The following is an 18,602-nucleotide window of genomic DNA, read 5'->3' as shown; positions in this document are numbered from 1 at the left end:
GGCTTTGCGTCTTTCCACAGTGGCCCTGAACTCCATTATGGAACATTAGTGGCACTACATGGCAGGGCCACCTTTGGCACATAGCCATGAGCGTGTTAAACTGGCAACCCCGTTAGGGGGCAGAAAAAATTAAACTGGGGGGGAGTAGAGAAAAATCATAGAATAAATTGGACAAGGAGGAGAAAAAAGAACGACAAGAGGAGAGAAAACAGGCAGTGGCATCTGTGCCAGGTTGTGGCTCACGGGGACAAGAAGGGTTTAGGGGAATAAGACTGGGACTTAAGTCCACCAGTTCAACACAAGAAAGAACTGGAAATCACTGTTATAATGTTAACATGCTCCACTAATCACGCCTCTGTTGTTCATTTAAGGAAATTCATATGTAGTATAGAGAGAAACATTACTCTCCAGATGAGGATGGTGACAAAGATGAGTCTTCCAGCCAGTGCAGAACATTTCACTTGATTAATATTTTTTGGAATATCACTTAGTTTGTCTCGATGCAAGTAAACTGATGTAACAGTGAACCAGAATTTCAAGTCCTTGAGAAGAACAGTAGCAAACTTATCACAGTTCTCACTAGGACTTGTATCAATTTAGCAGGCTTTGCTGAGTATGGTCTTTATGACCCTTGGGCATTTTGATTTGTAATGTTACAGGACAGTGATGAAAATTTGTGACTACAGAAAGCAACCTCTTTACGTACACTTTACGTCACCTGATATGGAAGGCATCTACTCTAGTATGTTTTGTTATATTAACTGCTTCCAAAATGGACCAGGCAGACTTGCGTCCTGTCATATAATCAACTGGTAGAGACTCCTCAACTGGGTAGATAAGCTAGACAACCTGATGAAATTCATATTAGAAAATAACAATTCTGTCATATTTCATTTACTGTTACAAAAATTTATTGGATCAAATTCAGTCACACCTGTTTTACATATAATCACATAACATGGACTTTCAGCAATCTTAGTTTATTTGGAAACAATATATTCCTAGTTTAGTCAATGTCTTGTAGGGCTGAATCTTCTAAAGTACCTCTAAAATTGTGGATATGACATTCTGTGTATAAGTTTTTTGGGCATGCAAAACCTCAGACGTGTTAGCACAAGTACCATTTTTGCATGGAACTCAAGTAGCTAAGTGCCTGACAATAAGATCTGTGAATGCAAATGCAAACTGCACTCGTGTATCAGAGTTTTGCATGTTAAAAGTGCAAGGCTTGCTTCTGCAAAAGTCTAAGCATGTGAGTAACTTTACACACATGAACTGTCTAATTGAAATTACCACTTATGTCTTTGCAGGACCGAGCCTTTTGTTGTGGATCATTATACCTATAGCTTTTGTGGTTGGGTTGTGGTCTGTTCTGAACATTTGACCACTAAAACACTACATCTTATTTTAACACTGAATTGTATAAAAGAAACAGTGCCACGCTCAAATTTAGTCAGTTTCACAAAGTAAGTTAAGAGCAGTTTCAGATACCACAGCAGCACCAGAGTCGTCTTGCCAATTTTTGGGAGGGGAGGGGCGGTTATTTTGAAATGTTTTCTCTCCAGTTACTATGTGAAAAGACACTAGCGACAATAGGGAAAACTGACTGTAGTGAAACCGACTTTAATGAAACTGACTAGATACAGGTGTTATCAAGTGCGCAAAATAAGTAACAGAGAAAACAGACTATACACAAAGTGCTGAAAGAGAAAGAAAGAAAGAAAGAAAATCTCAGTTATTTTTTTGTTACTATTATGATTGCTTGTCTCAGTGTTGTGCAAAGAGACCTCAACCAGGAATGCAGCCCCATTAGGCTAGACACTCCAAACATGTAGCAGGAGACATTCCCTGACCTGAAGAGTTTACAAGCTAAGTAATCAAAGCAGACAATGGGCTAGTCTACACTACCATGCTGCATCAGCATCAGTGCAGCTGCAGCACGTCTGGTGAGGACATGCTATGCCAGGAGTCAGCAACCACTTTAATTTAAGTTTTCGCATGCCAGTAATACATTTTAACATTTTTAGAAGGTCTCTTTCTATAAGTCTATAATATATAACTAAACTATTGTTGTATGTAAAGTAAATGAGGTTTTTAAAATGTTTAAGAAGCTTCATTTAAAATTAAATTAAAATGCAGAGCCTCCCGAACCGGTGGCCAGGACCCGGACAGTGTGAGTGCTACTGAAAATCAGCTTGCGTGCCGCCTTTGGCACGCGTGCCATAGGTTGTCTACTCCTGTGCTAGGCCAACGGGAGAGCATCTCCCACCGAAGCAGCATGGTTGGACACCACTTTAAGTCAATGTAACTTACGTCGCTCAGGGGAGTGGCTTTTTCAGTGTAGACAAGTCCTATGTGTGGGAGGTGAAACACAAGCATAAAGAGAGGAACTGACTTGCCCAAGGTCAGTGGCAGAACTGGAAGTATAACCCAGGTCTCCTGACTACCTAGCCACTAGATTACACTGCCTCACTTGTTATTATAACGGTAAGTAAAAAAGATATAGGCAGAAGTGTGATGATTTTTTTAAAGTAAACAATGCCCCTTTCACAAAAACTCTTTCTTGACATCAAATCAATTAAAAATGTAGGTTGGAGGATGGTTTTGTTTGTTTGTCTATCTGTCTTTGTTTTTGAATGTCAGTAATCCCTAAAAGGCTGGATTATTCCTTGCTTGCATGGAACTCCTGTTAATGCACAGTACTTCAACTACTATCAGTGAAAATGTGCTGGAACATTGTAGTAAAATTATGGGATTCTCTGAGCCTTTGCAGGATTCTTTGCAAGGTTTCCATAAAGTTACTTAGCTGTTTTGACGAGCACTTTGCAGAGTCTCTATTGCAGATACCCACAATTTGCACACATTTAAGCACTATTCTTAGCCAATGACATCCTACCACCTACTTTCCTTGAATGGAATGAGAGAGTAATGAGTCTCTTTCAATAGAAATGAGCTCATTTTTAACGTGTGCAGTTTATAACCAGCTCATGATTTACTATTCAAAATTTGAAAAACTGTTTATGAATAATAGGAAAACACAGCATCGTATATACCACCCAGCCATTCTGAGTACTTTTCAAAGATGAGCTGTAATAATGATAATTATCAGCTTATCATAATGGACTTTCAGTGTGGCTGGGAGTTACCATCCATCACTTTCATTAACGGTTACTTAACACTCCAATTACAAACTCAGATTTTCAGGGCTTCATAACTAAAGCTATACATTTCTCTTGGTCTTCAGTTTTCTGAGCAAAGGTTCAATTTAGCATTGAGTTTAACTGTATTTGTTTAATGCAGCTTGTTTGTAAGACGGACAGTGTATATATAAACTATCCTGTTTTGGTATATCCCATTGCAGTCCTAACTCAGGAATGGCTTGTTTTCTTATGCTTCTCAAAACACTAACCATGCAGATAATGAGGCTGTAGTATTTTAAAAAGAGTAACAAAACAACAAAGATGGGATTTGCAAAATCACTCAGCACTGACAACTCTGATCCCACTGAAGTCAATGAGAATATTACCATTGATTTCAGTAGGAGAAGTCAGGTCAATGCTGAGAGCTTTTGAAAATAGCTTCTTAAATGTTGGAAAATCAGGGCACATATGCAGAAATATTTGTCCTAACTTGTTTTAATATATGCAGCAAATCGTGATGTGAATTGGTACAATATCTCTCACTAGTTCCTTCAAGTTCTTTAGTGTGTCTGACAAATATTTAGCATTTTCCAGTCAGAAGGCCCCAAATCACTTCACTCATTTAGAGCCTGATCCTGAAAGCACTTTTACACATAGATAACTCTCTTTACATCAGTAGACCCACAGAAGTCCTATATGTATATATTTGCAGAACAGGATCCTTCATCTGAAATGCAAATGATGCATATGGATCATTTAATCCATAACTGAAATTCAGCCACCTGTAGGGTAAAACACAGCAACTCTTCAGCAGTGCACAACAACACTGTGTAACAGGGACAGGAAGTGGCTAACCTATGCAATTATCAGTTCAGGGAAAAACTAGGGAGACTGAATGTAATTATCTGATTTGGAACTTGGCCAGAACATCAGAGCTAATACCCTGTTCTTGCAAAATTGCCAGTGGAAGGTTAATAACCACAAGTGGTCAGGATCTCTGCTTTACCGGACATGTGGCACCTCCAAACACAGCAGCGCCACTTAGCTACACACATGAAATACCATGCCAACATTCTGCAAAATAGCTCCTTATGTTCAAAAATCTATTTTATGGAAAGATGAGTGAGTAAAGGCATAAGAGTGGGATTTTCAAAAGCATTCACACTGGCCTAATCCCACTCCTACTAATGTGAGACTTCTACCACTGATTTCGATGCGAGCTGAGTTAAGCCAATACAGCTCACTGTTAAAAGTCCTACCCCATGATTACAATTTACCCCCTCACTCCATGCCTGGAACTCCCATGAAGCTCAGAGAGAGGTCTGCTCCAAGGGCAGTGGCACACACAGCATCCGATAAAATGTAAAAGCTTTGCCACAGATTTTAAGTGCTGCTGTTAAAATGATGCAGATTTCAGAAGATGACAAAGGCCTGGATACTGAAATCACCTATGCACGGTTTTAACTTTACTCATGTGATTAATGTATGCACTTGTCTAAATGTCTGCAGGCTTGAGACCTAAGTTAATGGTCCATGGGTCTATCCTGAAGTTCTCTTCCTCCTTTAGAAGTCCCCACCAAAGGATCAGGCCTGAGAAGCATAGCTAATATCTATCTTAGAAAATATGTCAATACATTCTACACTGTGGACGGCACACCGTTGAAAAGGAGTTGTTTGATCTGGTAAATAATATGGGCCTTAAAAGTTGCTTAAATAATACTAAGATGTGTTTGCTTATTTAAATTATAGTGAAATGGCTTTGAAGGAGCTAGGTCATGCACTTCTCTGAGTATTGTCCCTGTCTTTCTGACTGCCTTGAAAGGTTCAACTCTGCTTTCGTCTCACCCTTTGATTTGGGGTGCACAAGTAACATAGAAATCTGCCCTAAGAATGTGATGTAATGGTGGAAAGTGGATTACATCTATAATATGCCATTCTTTCAAAACTACATTTCCCTTTCTAATTTGTTTAGGATTTCCCTAATATTTCTTTGTTGAAAAAATAAATGAAGTGGTATGAAATTAAGAAAAAAACAGTAGTGGGAAAATCCAGGCCTGATGTAAGCACTGGCTACACTGGACCTGCACTTGCATATACCAAGGCTGATGAGGCCCTAGATCTTGCTTATTCTGCTCACAAACAAAGCTGTGCATGTGAGCACTAAGAGAGAACATACAAACAGCTTGTTATTTGAGGGATCAGTTCTAAAAAGAATGAGAGAGGAATCTAAACCTAAGACCTACAAGAAAAAAAGAACTTTTTAAAAACTGGGTCATTTTCTGGAATTCCTTGTAACATTTCAAATACTGTATGTACTATAAAGTAATAATTCAGAAAGTAGACACTAATATGTTATGGCTCTGATTTAGCAAATCACTTAAATATGTGTTTGACTTCAGTGGGGCATGAGCACATGCTTAAAGTTCAGCATGTGCTTAAGTGCTTTCCTGAATCACGGCCTATTTAAGCTAGTCTTGGAGTGTTTATTGCATTCAAAGGGAGACTACAGTTTGGGGCTCAGAGTGAATAAGCAAAATGGGTATATTCTCAATCCATCTAATGAACAAATGCCATTCATTATATTGTTGTATGTCTAAATGGTTTCATCTTGCAAAAGTCTTCCAAGAAAATAATTGAATCGCAACAACTGCTTAATAAAACACTGCATTTGTAAACATTCATATTAAAGTAATTGGACTTGGGAAATTTTTCTTTAAATTCTAGTTTTATGTAGAAGGGCAAGAACTAGGGGAAAAGGAAAATGAGTATTAGCATGCTGAAGTTTATGCATAAGTATGGACGTAATCCTGCATTCTTCTACCATCAGTGACTTCAGTGGGAGTTTTGTCTGAGTAAGGAGCACAGGATCAGGTGTTATATAGTATGGCCAATATTTTCAAATATAAGTGCCTAAAATTAGCTACTTAAATCTATATTTAGGCCCCAGTTCAACAAAACCCTTAGGTATATGCTTCCCTTTAAACCAATGGGTGCTATGAGTGCTACGGAACTCTTAAAACTTGACTGGTTTTATTTAGGTGCCTACTTTTAAGCAATTTTATATACCATATAATTTGTAGATGATGACCTAGTGACAGAGAGATGTAAGTATTTCCAATTATCGTAGCTTTCCCCAAAGTTAGCAGAACTGTTATCATATTTCACTGACTTCACTTTGTAGAAGAATAAAGTAGAACCAAAAGGACTTGAGGTGCCTATGATGCTTCTGCATTTTTTGTTGGCACCTGGGTGGATACTGTAGTTGCATAAAACTGGTAGTTTGCCTTCCAAGGTGGTTTAAATAAACTTTACAGGACATCAGCCCATTATAGATTAATTGGTTCTGTATTTTTCTTTGTCTGACTCACTTAAAAACTCAATAATTAAGCAGTTACCAAACATGAAGATGCTTTATAAAAGCTTTTTTTAGTCTCTTTACTGGTGCCCTTAAGGATCTTAATGTTCCTGTTGGGACAGCAGCAGAACAAAACTGCATTAAAGAACTTAATGGGACAAGTTGTTTGTTTATTCAGTATATTTGTCAAATGTAACAGAGTTTTTAATTCAGTAAGCTTTGTAAGTGAGGTTGGTTAGAGTTTAGTTCATTTTTCATTAGTGACATTAGTCTATCAGCAAAATGCTTTTAAAAGTTGTGTTTTTAATAGAAAATGTTTGTATGTTTTGATCTGATTTTTCTATTATAACTCTAGTGCTAAATGAATTTTTAAAACAGAATTTGTTAAACTGTCCTGTTTTATGACTCATGTAATACACTGAAACTGCCAAAGATATCAATACACCATCACATTTCCCTTTTAACATCTGTAATATATTTATTCAAAGTTTACAATTTAGTCTTCAGGACAAAATAACTCTACTTTGGATAATGATACAAATATGTTTTGCCCACTATCCAAAGTCAGTCATATTATTTATGCAACTATTTTTGTTACTGTAAAACAGTACACACTTTAACCTACTTCTAACCTAAATAAGTAGCAGTATGCTTATTTCCACCAATTACTTTTCTTGTTAAAACCTATTTATTCTTTAATCACAAATAACAGTATGACACAACAGTTATAATTTGCAGAGATTAAGTAATACAATTAAGTGGAAGGTAGCAACTGGTCTACATTCAAATTTGGAAACAGAGGGTCTGAATCTGGGTAGTTATTTAACCTGTATGTTAATACAAAGTTTGACATTGTTTTTTAAGTCTAAAGTAACTGTTCCACATGTCTTGAAACACTGCATTCAGAACCCCACAAAGCAGTACTTACTAGTACTGCAGTTGCTGTGTAAACAGCCTTGACATTCACACATGCTACATGCCAGACTGGTGCCACTGTAATTAATATATGTGTTTGATGGTTTAACTCAATTAACAAGAAGCCGGATTGGGTCCCAATGCAAAGAAACAGCTTTGTGAGGTCAGTGTCAACTTCCATGCTGCTTTCCTATTTCCTCCTGTTCTCCAGCATACAGCTGGCTTTTTAAAGATGAGCCACGTGAAGGATAGTGAGAGGCAAGGTTACAGTATTCACGTCCAAAGCACTAGTGCGTTAGCAGCAGGGAGAGGCATCTTCAGTGATGTACATCTATAGCACCAGAAGCCAAGATTTCTACCTAAAATGTTGAAGTCGCTTAGACATGTGTTTGAAATTCCACCCTATAGAGTCATCCTGGTACTTAGCGAGATGAATCCCCGTCCCATAACATGTGGCGTGGGGGAACAGAAACCGATCACTTCTGAACACAACGCGTCTGTGCAATAAGGGGAAAGCAGTGCATGCCTTTAGTGTGGGATGAAATATATGCAGAGTTTGCAAAGATTTACTCTGCCTTGCCCCTTATTGTTTGCCCTTCACATGACATACATGGAGGGATGCACCAAGAGGGTGGCAAGAGACGCGGGTCAGTTGAAAACACACCACGAACGTCTGCCCTGAATGATCACTTGAACCTATTTGAATGATCAGAAATTAACATAAATATTTGAGAGAAATAAATGAACAAATAAACATCAAACTTCACCTAGTTATAAAGTTGGCAGATTTTCAATCCTTCCTTTTTTTTTTAGCTAACCCCAGTCGAGTTTTTCCCTCAACTCCGAATGCCACGATCATATTGCACCACTTCACCTGTTGCATGGTGCGAAAGCAGAACCCCCCCTCTCCTCTTACACACATCCCACAGAAACTTAACAGAATCACCTTTCTGCAGAGCCAACTACAGGTGCTTCCCATAGGGTAGCCTACTAGCAACCTCTTACCTGCATGTGGCCTTGGTACATTCTGCTTTGCGTGGTTCGGATCCTTCTGGGCCGAGGCCGACACGTTGTGGAGGGTTTTTTACTGTGCACTTGCAAAAAAGAAAAAAAGAAAGAAAAAGGAGGGAAAGTGACCCAAGACTGAATGATTGTTTTTGCACAGGGCTCAGTTTATGCTGGAAGCTGCTGCTTTATTGCTTTCAGCTGCCCGGGGTGACCCGGACTGCTTCCTTTTTAATGCAGTGCTGCAAACTGCAAAGGAGCTGTTCCTTCTTGGGGTGCTGAGAGGGAAGGCAGGCAGGACTGAGGCACAAGGAGAGCAGGGAGCTTGCAATGCAAACCAGGAGCTCAGAGAGCACGAGGAGGAGGGAATGAAAACTCTTGCTCTCGCTGAAGCCTCTACAACTCGCCTCTCCTTTTCAGCCGAACTCTTTCTGGCTTCCTGCTTGGCTCCTTCATTTCTCTCCCTGTCCAAAGCGTCCCCTCCCGTACATCCTCCCCTCCCGCTGCAGGGAAGGGAGCGCGCGGCATCCGGGGAACGTTCTCAAGAGCAGCGCGCGCGGCCAGTGTAGCGCCGGCGTTCTGCCTGCAAACCCAGGGAGAGAGGGAAAAGCTGGATCTAGGGAGATCCCGAGGGATCCCGCCGATTCCTGACGCTCTTTGGCCCCAAGCTCCCAAACTACTGCATCAAAATAGCGAGTAAGTCTATCGGCTTGGACTGCACCAGAAAATATCCGGGACCCGGGGTATCCTGGAGCACGAGCATCGCAAAAACCTGGAACTGGCACAAGGTTTCTGCTGGATCCAAGCACATTTTAGTCCCGAAAGCCCTTACAAGTATTCTGAAGCCTAGCGGGAGAATGAGCGGAGCAATTGCTGCTCCCGTTGCAATGCATAAGTCTAGATCCTGGTGCATCCTGGAGCATGAGCGTCACAAAAACCCGAGTATGGCGTATGGATCCAAAGCAAGTTTTGGCCCTCACCCCCCAAATACCATAGCCTGAATAGGGAACAAGGCTACCCACTCTTGCTTCATCAAAAAGTAAATAAAGTAATTCAAGATCCCAGTGCAGGAGTAATGCAAAAGCCCCATCCAGCATCTTGATGCAGCAGCAGCCTGCCAGTTTTTGGTCCCAAGCCCCAAGCTGCACTCTAAATGGAAAACAAGTGTAATCACTCTTATTCCACAGGAAAAATCCAGACCCTAAATATATATCGGACACCTGAATCCTGCCAATTTTTAAACCTAGTCTTTCAAGTTTTACTATCTAAAGAAACAAACAAAAAAAATAACAACAGCTATGAAAAAAATAAACCCAGGCCTTGTGGCAAACTGTCTCCGAAAAACCACAACAAACATGTATTGGGCACATGGAGCAAGCAATGTTTTGGCCATTAATCTCTACATTCTATGATAAAAATACAGAACATAAGAATGGTCATACTGGGTCAGACCAATGATCCATCTGTCCCAGTATCCCAGTTTCTGACAGTGGCCAATGATGGATGCTTCCGTGGGAATGAACAGATCAGGGGAATTATCAAGTGATCCATCTCCCAGTTTCTGGCAGTTAGAGGTTTAGGACACCCGTACAATGGGATTGAATCCCTGATCTTCTTGGCTAATACCCATTGATGGACATATCCTCCTTTACGTTATATAGGTCTTTTTTTTTAACCCTGTTATAGATTTGGCCTTCACAACATCCCCCAGCAACAAATCCCACAGTACTTCTTTTTGTTTGTTTTAAACCTGCTGCCTATTAATCTTATTGGGTGAGCCCTGGTTCTTCTGTTATGTGAAGGGGTAAATAACACTTCCCTATTCACTTTCTCCACACCAGTCATGATTTTATAGACCTCTATCATATCCCCCCCTTAGTCATCTCTTTTCCAAGCTGCACAGTCCCAGTCTTTTTAATCTCTCCTCATAGAAACTGTTCCATACCCCTAATCATGGTTGTTGCCCTTCTGTGTATCTTTTCCAATTCTAATATATCCTTTTTGAGATGGGGTGACCAGACTTGCACACAATATTCAAGATGGGGACATACCATGGATTTATATAGAGGTATTATGATATTTTCTGTCTTATTATTTATCCTTTTCATAATGGTTCCTAACATTCTGTTTGCTTTTTTGACTGCTGCTGCACATTGAGCGGATGTTTTCAGAGAACTATCCACAATGACCAAGTAGCTCCGAACCCACTGTACAAATGTGGTCCTTGAGCACATGAGCACTTGAAAAATCCAAATATGGACCTGGATCCAGCAAGGTCTAGCCTATTTTTTCACATAGACCTCTATAATTTTACCTTCTAGACAGACAGCAAAAGGTAGAATCCTGTTACATCAGATAAACTTGTATCCTATATGCTAAGATTTTCAAAGGAATCTAAGGGATTTAGACACGTTTTCTATTAAAATGTACTTAAAAATTAACAAAGGTGTTTGTTTAAATCTCTTAGGCTGCTTTGAAAATATCAATCAAGGGTTGATGAGTTTAAACCACTTCTAAAGTGAATAACACCTGCTAACCCAATTTGACTGCCACGTTTCAGTGTTACAGTATGGAATTTGGCTGTATCTATAAAGCTCAAGATAAAAGATTTAGGTGGTTATAGCTTCTCTTGAAATACAATGCCTTGGATATTAGTATCTCTGATGGAAAAAGTTAGCTACACTGGTTCTAAATCTGGAAGGAAATATTGGGCAATAACAGTATAGGTGAAAAAAATGGACTAAACCTTTCAGGACCCAAGTCCAAGTGCTAGATGCATGTCTTTGAAATTATATTGAGCAGAGAAGTATTGGGGGAATGTATTTTTTTGCAGTGGAATTGGAGCAGCTGCACTCCTCTCTTTAACGGGTGGAATTTTAGGGAGTAGAATATAAACTAGTTGGATGGAGTAGGAATCCAGGTGCCAGAAATGTTTTTTGCAGTGTTCCTGTGCTAATTTGCTGCAGGGTCTGGATTTTGTTGATGCATAGGAAATTGCTACTTCTTTGCCAATTTGAAAGAATGCTGGAGATTGGGGTTAAAAATTGGCAGGATCCAGCTAGCAGATATGCATTTTTCCAATGCAATTAGGCCAGAATACATCAGGATCCAGATTTTTCCTGTAGAATAGGAGCAGCTACACTTATTTTCTATTTAGATCACAGTTTTTGACCCTAAACCCTAAATTGTGCTATGATCCAGTTGGATCCATTTGTCAGATTTGAGTTTTTATAGTGCTCATGTGCCAGGATTCCAGGGTCATGACTTTTTGGTGCAGTTCATAAAATATCAGAGTTACAAGGGACCTCAGGAGGTCATCTAGTCCAACCTCTACTCAAAGCAGGACCAATCCCCAGACAGATTTTTGCCCCAGATCCCTAAATGGCCCCCTCAAGGATTGAACTCACAATTAGCAAGCCAATGCTCAAACCCTTGAACTACCCCTCCCCCTACAGTTGGAGGGACTGTATTTGTTCTCTAGTCATAGCATGGCATTTGGGGATGAGGTCCAAAAATTGAACTAATCTGGTGAGATCCATGTGCCAGATCTAGGTTTCTGTGGCACTCATGCATAAGCGTATGTCGGGATATAGTTTTTGGTGCGGCAGGTGTGGGTAGATTTTTTCCCTATTTTGATGGTACAACTTGAGTGTTGGTGCCAGAAGTTGGCAAGATCTGGCAAATCAGCAGGATCCAGGTTGTTCCATCTTTTATCTTTTTCCCCAGGTTGGGAGCTTAAACACTTGGCACCAGCTGGCAAGGAGGCTGAGAAAGCAGCAGTCAGTGGTGTGCAGTGGAGAGACTGAAGGAGATCAAGATGCATGCAAAGATAGATGGATAGTTGTAGTTTCTTGCTGGGGAGCTGTTCTCTAAATATCTTTTAGTGTGAAGGCAAAATATAAAACACACACACAAACGAGTGCTCTACCAGTTTAAACTCTGTCACTGCTTTATCTCTTTACAAGTACTCATTTCATCAGAAATAGCAGCATCAGAAAGGCCGTTTCTGTCTCCATCTGTTCGTAACCCAAAACCAATGCAAGATATTTATTGCTCAGTCACTGTGGTTGTAAAAATGCATGAAGGGTGGAGGAAGGGATAGCATTACTGTACTATGCAATTTTGAACGGTAACAATAAAGGCAGGGCTCTTTGCAGCAAAGGAAAAGGTGAGTGTTGCAATACATGCTGTTCTGTGCTGCTGCTCTACGTGTGAATGTAAGGAATTGTTTTGTCTTGGGAAGTTTTTATTGCAAATGGTTCTGTTTGTAGAAAAGTGCTGTTGTTTCCCTGCTTGGTCTCCATATGTGTGGCACCACTGTTGTTTGAAGCAGTGATGTCTGTGAGCTCTGATGGTCTCTCTAAGGCTGGTTGTTTTGGCAAAAAAAAGAAAAGTTATGGTAAAAATAATGCAAAAGTCATAATGCTCGTTAAAAAAGGGAAAAGTCACCATATGACTCGCCATATTTTAATTAATACTAAATTGTCATGAAAAATTACACAAAATGTCAAGTAAAAATCCTTTATTTTACAATAAAATGCTCAGGATAAGATTTTCTAAAACACTTAAGGAAGTTAAGAACTCAGAGCCAGATTTTTAAAGGTATTAGATGTCTAAAGATACAGATAGGTTCCTTGTGTGATTTTCAAAAGCATCTAGACACGTCTCTGCATCTTTAGGTGTCTAAATACTTTTAAAATCTGTCCCTCGGCCTCTACTGAAAGTTCCATTGACTTTGACTGAGAGTTGGATACCAGATTCCTTTAGGCCTCTTTAAATATCCCAGGCTTAACATTTAACTAGTAGTTTAAAACCATTAAAATTTGAACCTTCACTACAGTGGAAAACCAAATTAGTAACAATTAATGGAGTTTTGATCAGTCAAGAGCTGTCTCAGGTGACAAACCCCATGGCTTCTACAAAAAAAAAAAAGTCAAGTCGTGATTTTTCTTGTGGGAGTCAGAGCCATGACAAACACAGAGACACAATCTCTGATTAAGAAAAGGACTTACAAATGCTTAATTTTAAATATGTGCTTAAGTGTCCTTTTCTAAATTGGGGCCTTTAGTTAACTGTGGATGTCGTGAGTACCCAAAGCAGTAACATTATTTCCCACAACAAATAATCAACCAGAAATTTCCTTTATGTAAATTGATGGTGATACTTATCCAAAAAGAAATCAATCATTGATCATACAATGCTGTGCTCTAAGAATATCAGAAGCAAGGGCTAGTCAAAACCTTTTATAATGCAGGTCCAAGCCCTGCACTTACTGCAGGTTATTCCCTACATTATTCCTCTGGGTTTTGAATCTGATCGCTGTGAATCTATTGACACTTCTCATATTGGACATTGTATTAAATTGTTGACATCCCAAGATAACATACATCTAGACAGTGATTTGTAAATCATGGTTAGCTTGGCAATAGATACTGATCTAATGATTTATTAAATCGTAAATGAAAGATCTGGCACATATAGTTTATATGAAACATCAGTCTGTGAACAAATGTAACCATGGATATAAGAATTTTATTTGCTTAAATGGAGATTATGTAGGTTCACTTAGGCCCAGCATATGAGGTTTGTTGGAAAAGACCTTTAAAAACACTAATATAAATAAACACAAGTTTTTTTTTAATTCAGTGAAAATCAGATGTTTTGTTTGGTTGTAAACAATTTCTCATTTGCAAACCAAAGGTTTCAGCATTGGCCCAGTTTGTGAGAACTCGAAAATGAAACTGACTCAAAACAAGTTTGAAATTAATGAGTCTATTTTCAGTCTAGCCCAGTGCAAACATTAAAAAGCACAAATCATTAATAAATTGAAATTTTAAATTTTTAACTGTTATAGGAGTTGTTAATAACATAGGGAATAAAACATTAATTATATAACTGGCTTTATAATAAGTATTGGTATTTATAATATTCATTGGTCTATATTATAAGTGTCACTGATATGGATCAAGTTCAAATTAGATCATATATATATATTCACACACTGATCATTTATGTTCACATGGTCTTTATGTGTTTGTGAGATGTTGTGTACAAGAACTGCTGTTCTTGTAAAATTTACAAAATATAGTGAATGAGTAACTCTGAGCCATACTTGGTCTTCACATAATTTTAAAATATAAATATTGTTAATGATGCAGATAACACTTTTAACAAAGATGGCTTGAAGTAGAAACCGCAAATCATAACAAGAAACAGGATTTACATGAGAAATAGTCTCTGGCTAAAATATTAAGGGATTGTTTCTCCATTCTATGGCACCACTTGTGTACTGGTGTAACTCCACTTAAATCAACGGATATTGGCATAGAACCAACGGATATTGGCAACGGATATTGGCACAGCAGACTGGAGAATCCAGCCCTGATTATTTCAGTTAGTAACCAGTATAATTACCAGCTCCACAGTCCTGATTCAGGCAAAACTTCCGTTGACTTCAGTAGGAATTCTCTGCATAGGAACTGTGGGGTAGAGTTCATGATGATGCATGGTACTGGTGAGAAGCTGTGGGCTGGTCTACACTACGGGGGAAAATCGATCTTAGATACGCAACTTCAGCTACGTGAATAACGTAGCTGAAGTCGAAGTATCTAAGATCGAATTACTTACCATCCTCACGGTGCGGGATTGATGTCCGCGGCTCCCCCTGTCGATTCCGCAACTCCGTTCGGGTTGATGGAGTTCCAGAATCGATATAAGCGCGTTCGGGGATCAATATATCACGTCTAGATGAGACACGATATATCGATCCCCGAGCAACTGATTGCTACCCGCCGATACGGTGGGTAGTGAAGACGTAGCCCCGAATTCACTTGCTAATTGTGGGGCCCTGAGTCAAGGGCTAGTGCCTACTCAAGCAAAGCTCCACTGAATTCAATGGCAGAGTTGCCTAAATAAGGACTGCAGGACCTGGCCTGTGCTCTCTGTTCAAGCCTTTAAAAATAATCAATTGAGAGGAAGGAAAAATCACTTTCATATAATCTGTTAAATGTTCCAGCCCACATTGAAGCATGGCAATTGAAGACAAGAAAACCCTTTTAAGATGTCTACCGAGACCATCCTCCTAGCAACGCAGGACTGTTCTCTACAATAACACCATATTTACTACTGTTTATCTAGCCTTGTATTTAATTTCTTACCAGATGGGGCTTTCTTCCCGTGGGAGCTGTTTTCACAACCTAATGCATACCAGGATTCCTCGTAACAGAAAAAAGTTTTGAGATTCCTCCCTTGCCGCCCGTTCCCATCCAGCCATAAAGAAAGGAAGTGCGATTGCAAACCCTCCTTCCCCATAAACCTGTTTGTGACCCCAAGGAAGTTATTATCCCAGTGGCGACAGCCTAAAGCAGCTCACTGTCAGGAAGCTTTTCCTGATATTGGGCCCAGTCCCGCTTCCATTAAAATCAATGGTACAACTCTCTATTGACTCCAATGCAACTGGCTGCATGATTGAGGAATACCTCACATGAGTAAGGATTGCAGGATCAGACCCTAAATCAGGCACTCCTTCTACATAACACTTTTTATACGCATTTGCAAAATGTTTTTCACAAGGCATTTATGACATGACTGATTTACCTCTCTTAGTTCCATGTGAAACAGAGGACCTTCACCTCTGCCTTCCATCTTGGCAGTCTCTTGCTGCAATCTCAGTTTCTTCCCATTTCGTTTTGGTAGCTTTCAGTTCGGGTCCTGTGATGTGTTCACAAGTTCTCTTTGGTCTACCCTGCTGCCTCTTGTCCTTGGGATTTCAGTCCAATGCCTGTCTTGTTATGTTATTCAGTTTTGTCCTCCATGTGTGTCCTAGCCATCTCCATTTTTGTTCCATAATTTCCTGTGATATCCTCCTACTTAATTTAGTTTGGCATTAGGGAAATTATTTAAATTGCAAGACATTTAGAGAAAGCACTAATGAAAATCTGGTTTTAATGATTGTTGGGAATGTTATCATCATGTTTACATAAGTTATAATTACAAAATATTGCAAAAAATATGTCATGTAGCGCCAGCAGCTGAAATGTATTGGATTCCCAAACAGTGCAGAGAAACAGCCTCACATGATTCCTTAAGGTTTTTTTTTGCTCTGATTATTATTTTTGTAGAATTACAGAGATGCTTTGCATTCTTGCAGTTTAATGAGATCTCATCCCCTGATGGTGTCCGATAATACAGATGATATGTATCCCTCTGACAAACATTAACAGCTTCATCATTTGTTACACTTGGCTAATCCCAAGAATCCATTGGTTACAATGAAGCATCCATATATAACCACTGTACAAAAATACAGAAGGGATTGTAGCAGCGAGGGGTTTTATGTTATATAAATTTTAGGTAACACAAATAAGAAGGTTATGGGAAATAGTTTGTATGACACTCAGTTTAGGATGAAGGAGGTAGACTATATCTGACAACTTAGAAATATTTTTCTTGCAAGGTGAATATCCAGCAATTTCTGCAGTATTCCAATACTACAGAACAAAAGAATAATATCTAGCTCTTATATAGCAGTTTTCATCTGTACATCTCAAAACCCTATACAAAGGAAATAAGTATCATTATTCCCAATTTACAGCTTGGAAACGGAGACACAGAAAGTTGAGTTCCATTCCAACAGTAGTGCAGGAAGATGTTAAACAGCAGCTACTAATGTTAGACATTTTAAAATTAGCAGATCTATATAACTTTTGCATCCAAGAATTTTAGAACAGGTGGCCAAGGAGCTTTCTGGACCATTAATATTGATTTTCAATCCATCTTGGAATACTGGAGGAGTTCCAGAGGACTGGAAGAAAGTTAATGTTTGTGCCAATATTTTAAAAAGGTAAATGGGATGACTGAATAATTACACACTGGTCAGTCTGACATCAGTCCTTGGCAAAATAATGAAATAGCTGATATGGGACTCAATAAAGAATTAAAGAGGTTAAGGTAATTAATGGCAATCAACATGAGTTTATGGAAAATAGATCTTGTCAAACTAACTTGATATCTTTTTTTTGGATGACATTACAAGTTTGTTTGTTTGATAAAGGTAATAGTGTTGATGTAATATACTTAGACTTCTGGAAAGCTGACTTACTTCACATAGTATCATACAACATTTTGATTAAGAAACTAGAACTATACTAATTCATCCTAGTACACATTAAATGGATTAAAAACTGGCTAACTGATAGGTCTCAAAATGTAATTGTGAATGGGGAATCATCACTGAACAGGTATGTCTCTAATGGGGTCTTGCAGAGATTGATTCTTGGCCCTACACAAGTTAACATTTTTATCAATGACCTGGAAGAAAACACAAAATCATCACTGGTGAAGTTTACAGATAAACACAAAGACTGGTAAGTAATGAAGAGATTAGGTCACTGATGCAGTCATCTGGATTTTTTGATAAATTGGGTGGATGCAAACAGTATGTGTTTTAATATATGACTTAAATGTGTTTCAAAGTCATATATCTGAGAACTAAGAACACATGTCATACTCATACTATGGGGGACTCTATCCTGTGAAGCAGTGACTCTGAAAACGACTTGGGGATTCATGGTGCATAATCAGCAGAACATGTGTTCCCAGTATGAAGCTGTGACCAAATGAGCTAATGTGATCCTTGGATAAATAAATAGGAATATCAAGCAGGAGCAGGGAGCTTATATTACCTCTGTATTTGGCACTGGTGTGATTGCTACTGGGATATTGTGTCCAATTCTGGTGTCTACAATGGTCCCCACTGGCTCTTGGAGTCTTCAGTGTTGAGCTGGGGGTTTGTACTTCAATTGCTGAGTTTACATCATGCTAGGGTGACCATATTTCCAAAGGGAAAACGGGACGCAGCACGGGGCTAGCCCAAGCCCCTCCTCTCCCCCTCCTGTATCCCAGCCACTCACCCACACACCCCTACCCACGCGGGGCTGGCTTTCCTGCTCACCCAAGCCTTGCCTGCCTCCCCATGCCAGGCTGGAGCTGCTCCCTTGAGCCCTGCCTGCCCCCACCTCTGCCGTTCAGGGCTGGCATTGCTGCTTGCCCTCCACCATGTTCCTCTGCACCCCACGCATTTGTCCTATTTGTTCTTGCCAAATGAGCAAGTTGACAAGAGCAAACAACACAAATGCCCACTTTTGCCAAAAAAGTCAGGACAACTGGGTTAGGGCTTAAAAGGAACT

General features: G+C 39.4%; 1 protein-coding gene across 1 annotated transcript in view; it reads right to left on the bottom strand.

Moving 5' to 3' along the window:
• The window catches only part of PEX5L (peroxisomal biogenesis factor 5 like), a 161,612-nt gene extending 153,131 nt beyond the window's left edge, over positions 1 to 8,481 (bottom strand). The window contains exon 1 of the mRNA XM_032783817.2: positions 8,416 to 8,481. Coding sequence (XP_032639708.1) covers positions 8,416 to 8,436 — 21 coding nt within the window. The 5' untranslated portion in view covers positions 8,437 to 8,481. The remainder of the gene's footprint in view (positions 1 to 8,415) is intronic.
• Between the last annotated feature and the right edge of the window lie 10,121 nt (positions 8,482 to 18,602).

The sequence above is a fragment of the Chelonoidis abingdonii genome, chromosome 8 (assembly GCF_003597395.2).
Source record: "Chelonoidis abingdonii isolate Lonesome George chromosome 8, CheloAbing_2.0, whole genome shotgun sequence".
NCBI lineage: Eukaryota > Metazoa > Chordata > Testudines > Testudinidae > Chelonoidis > Chelonoidis abingdonii.
Note: the sequence above shows the minus strand (reverse complement) of the source record. Positions and strands in the feature narration are given on the sequence as shown.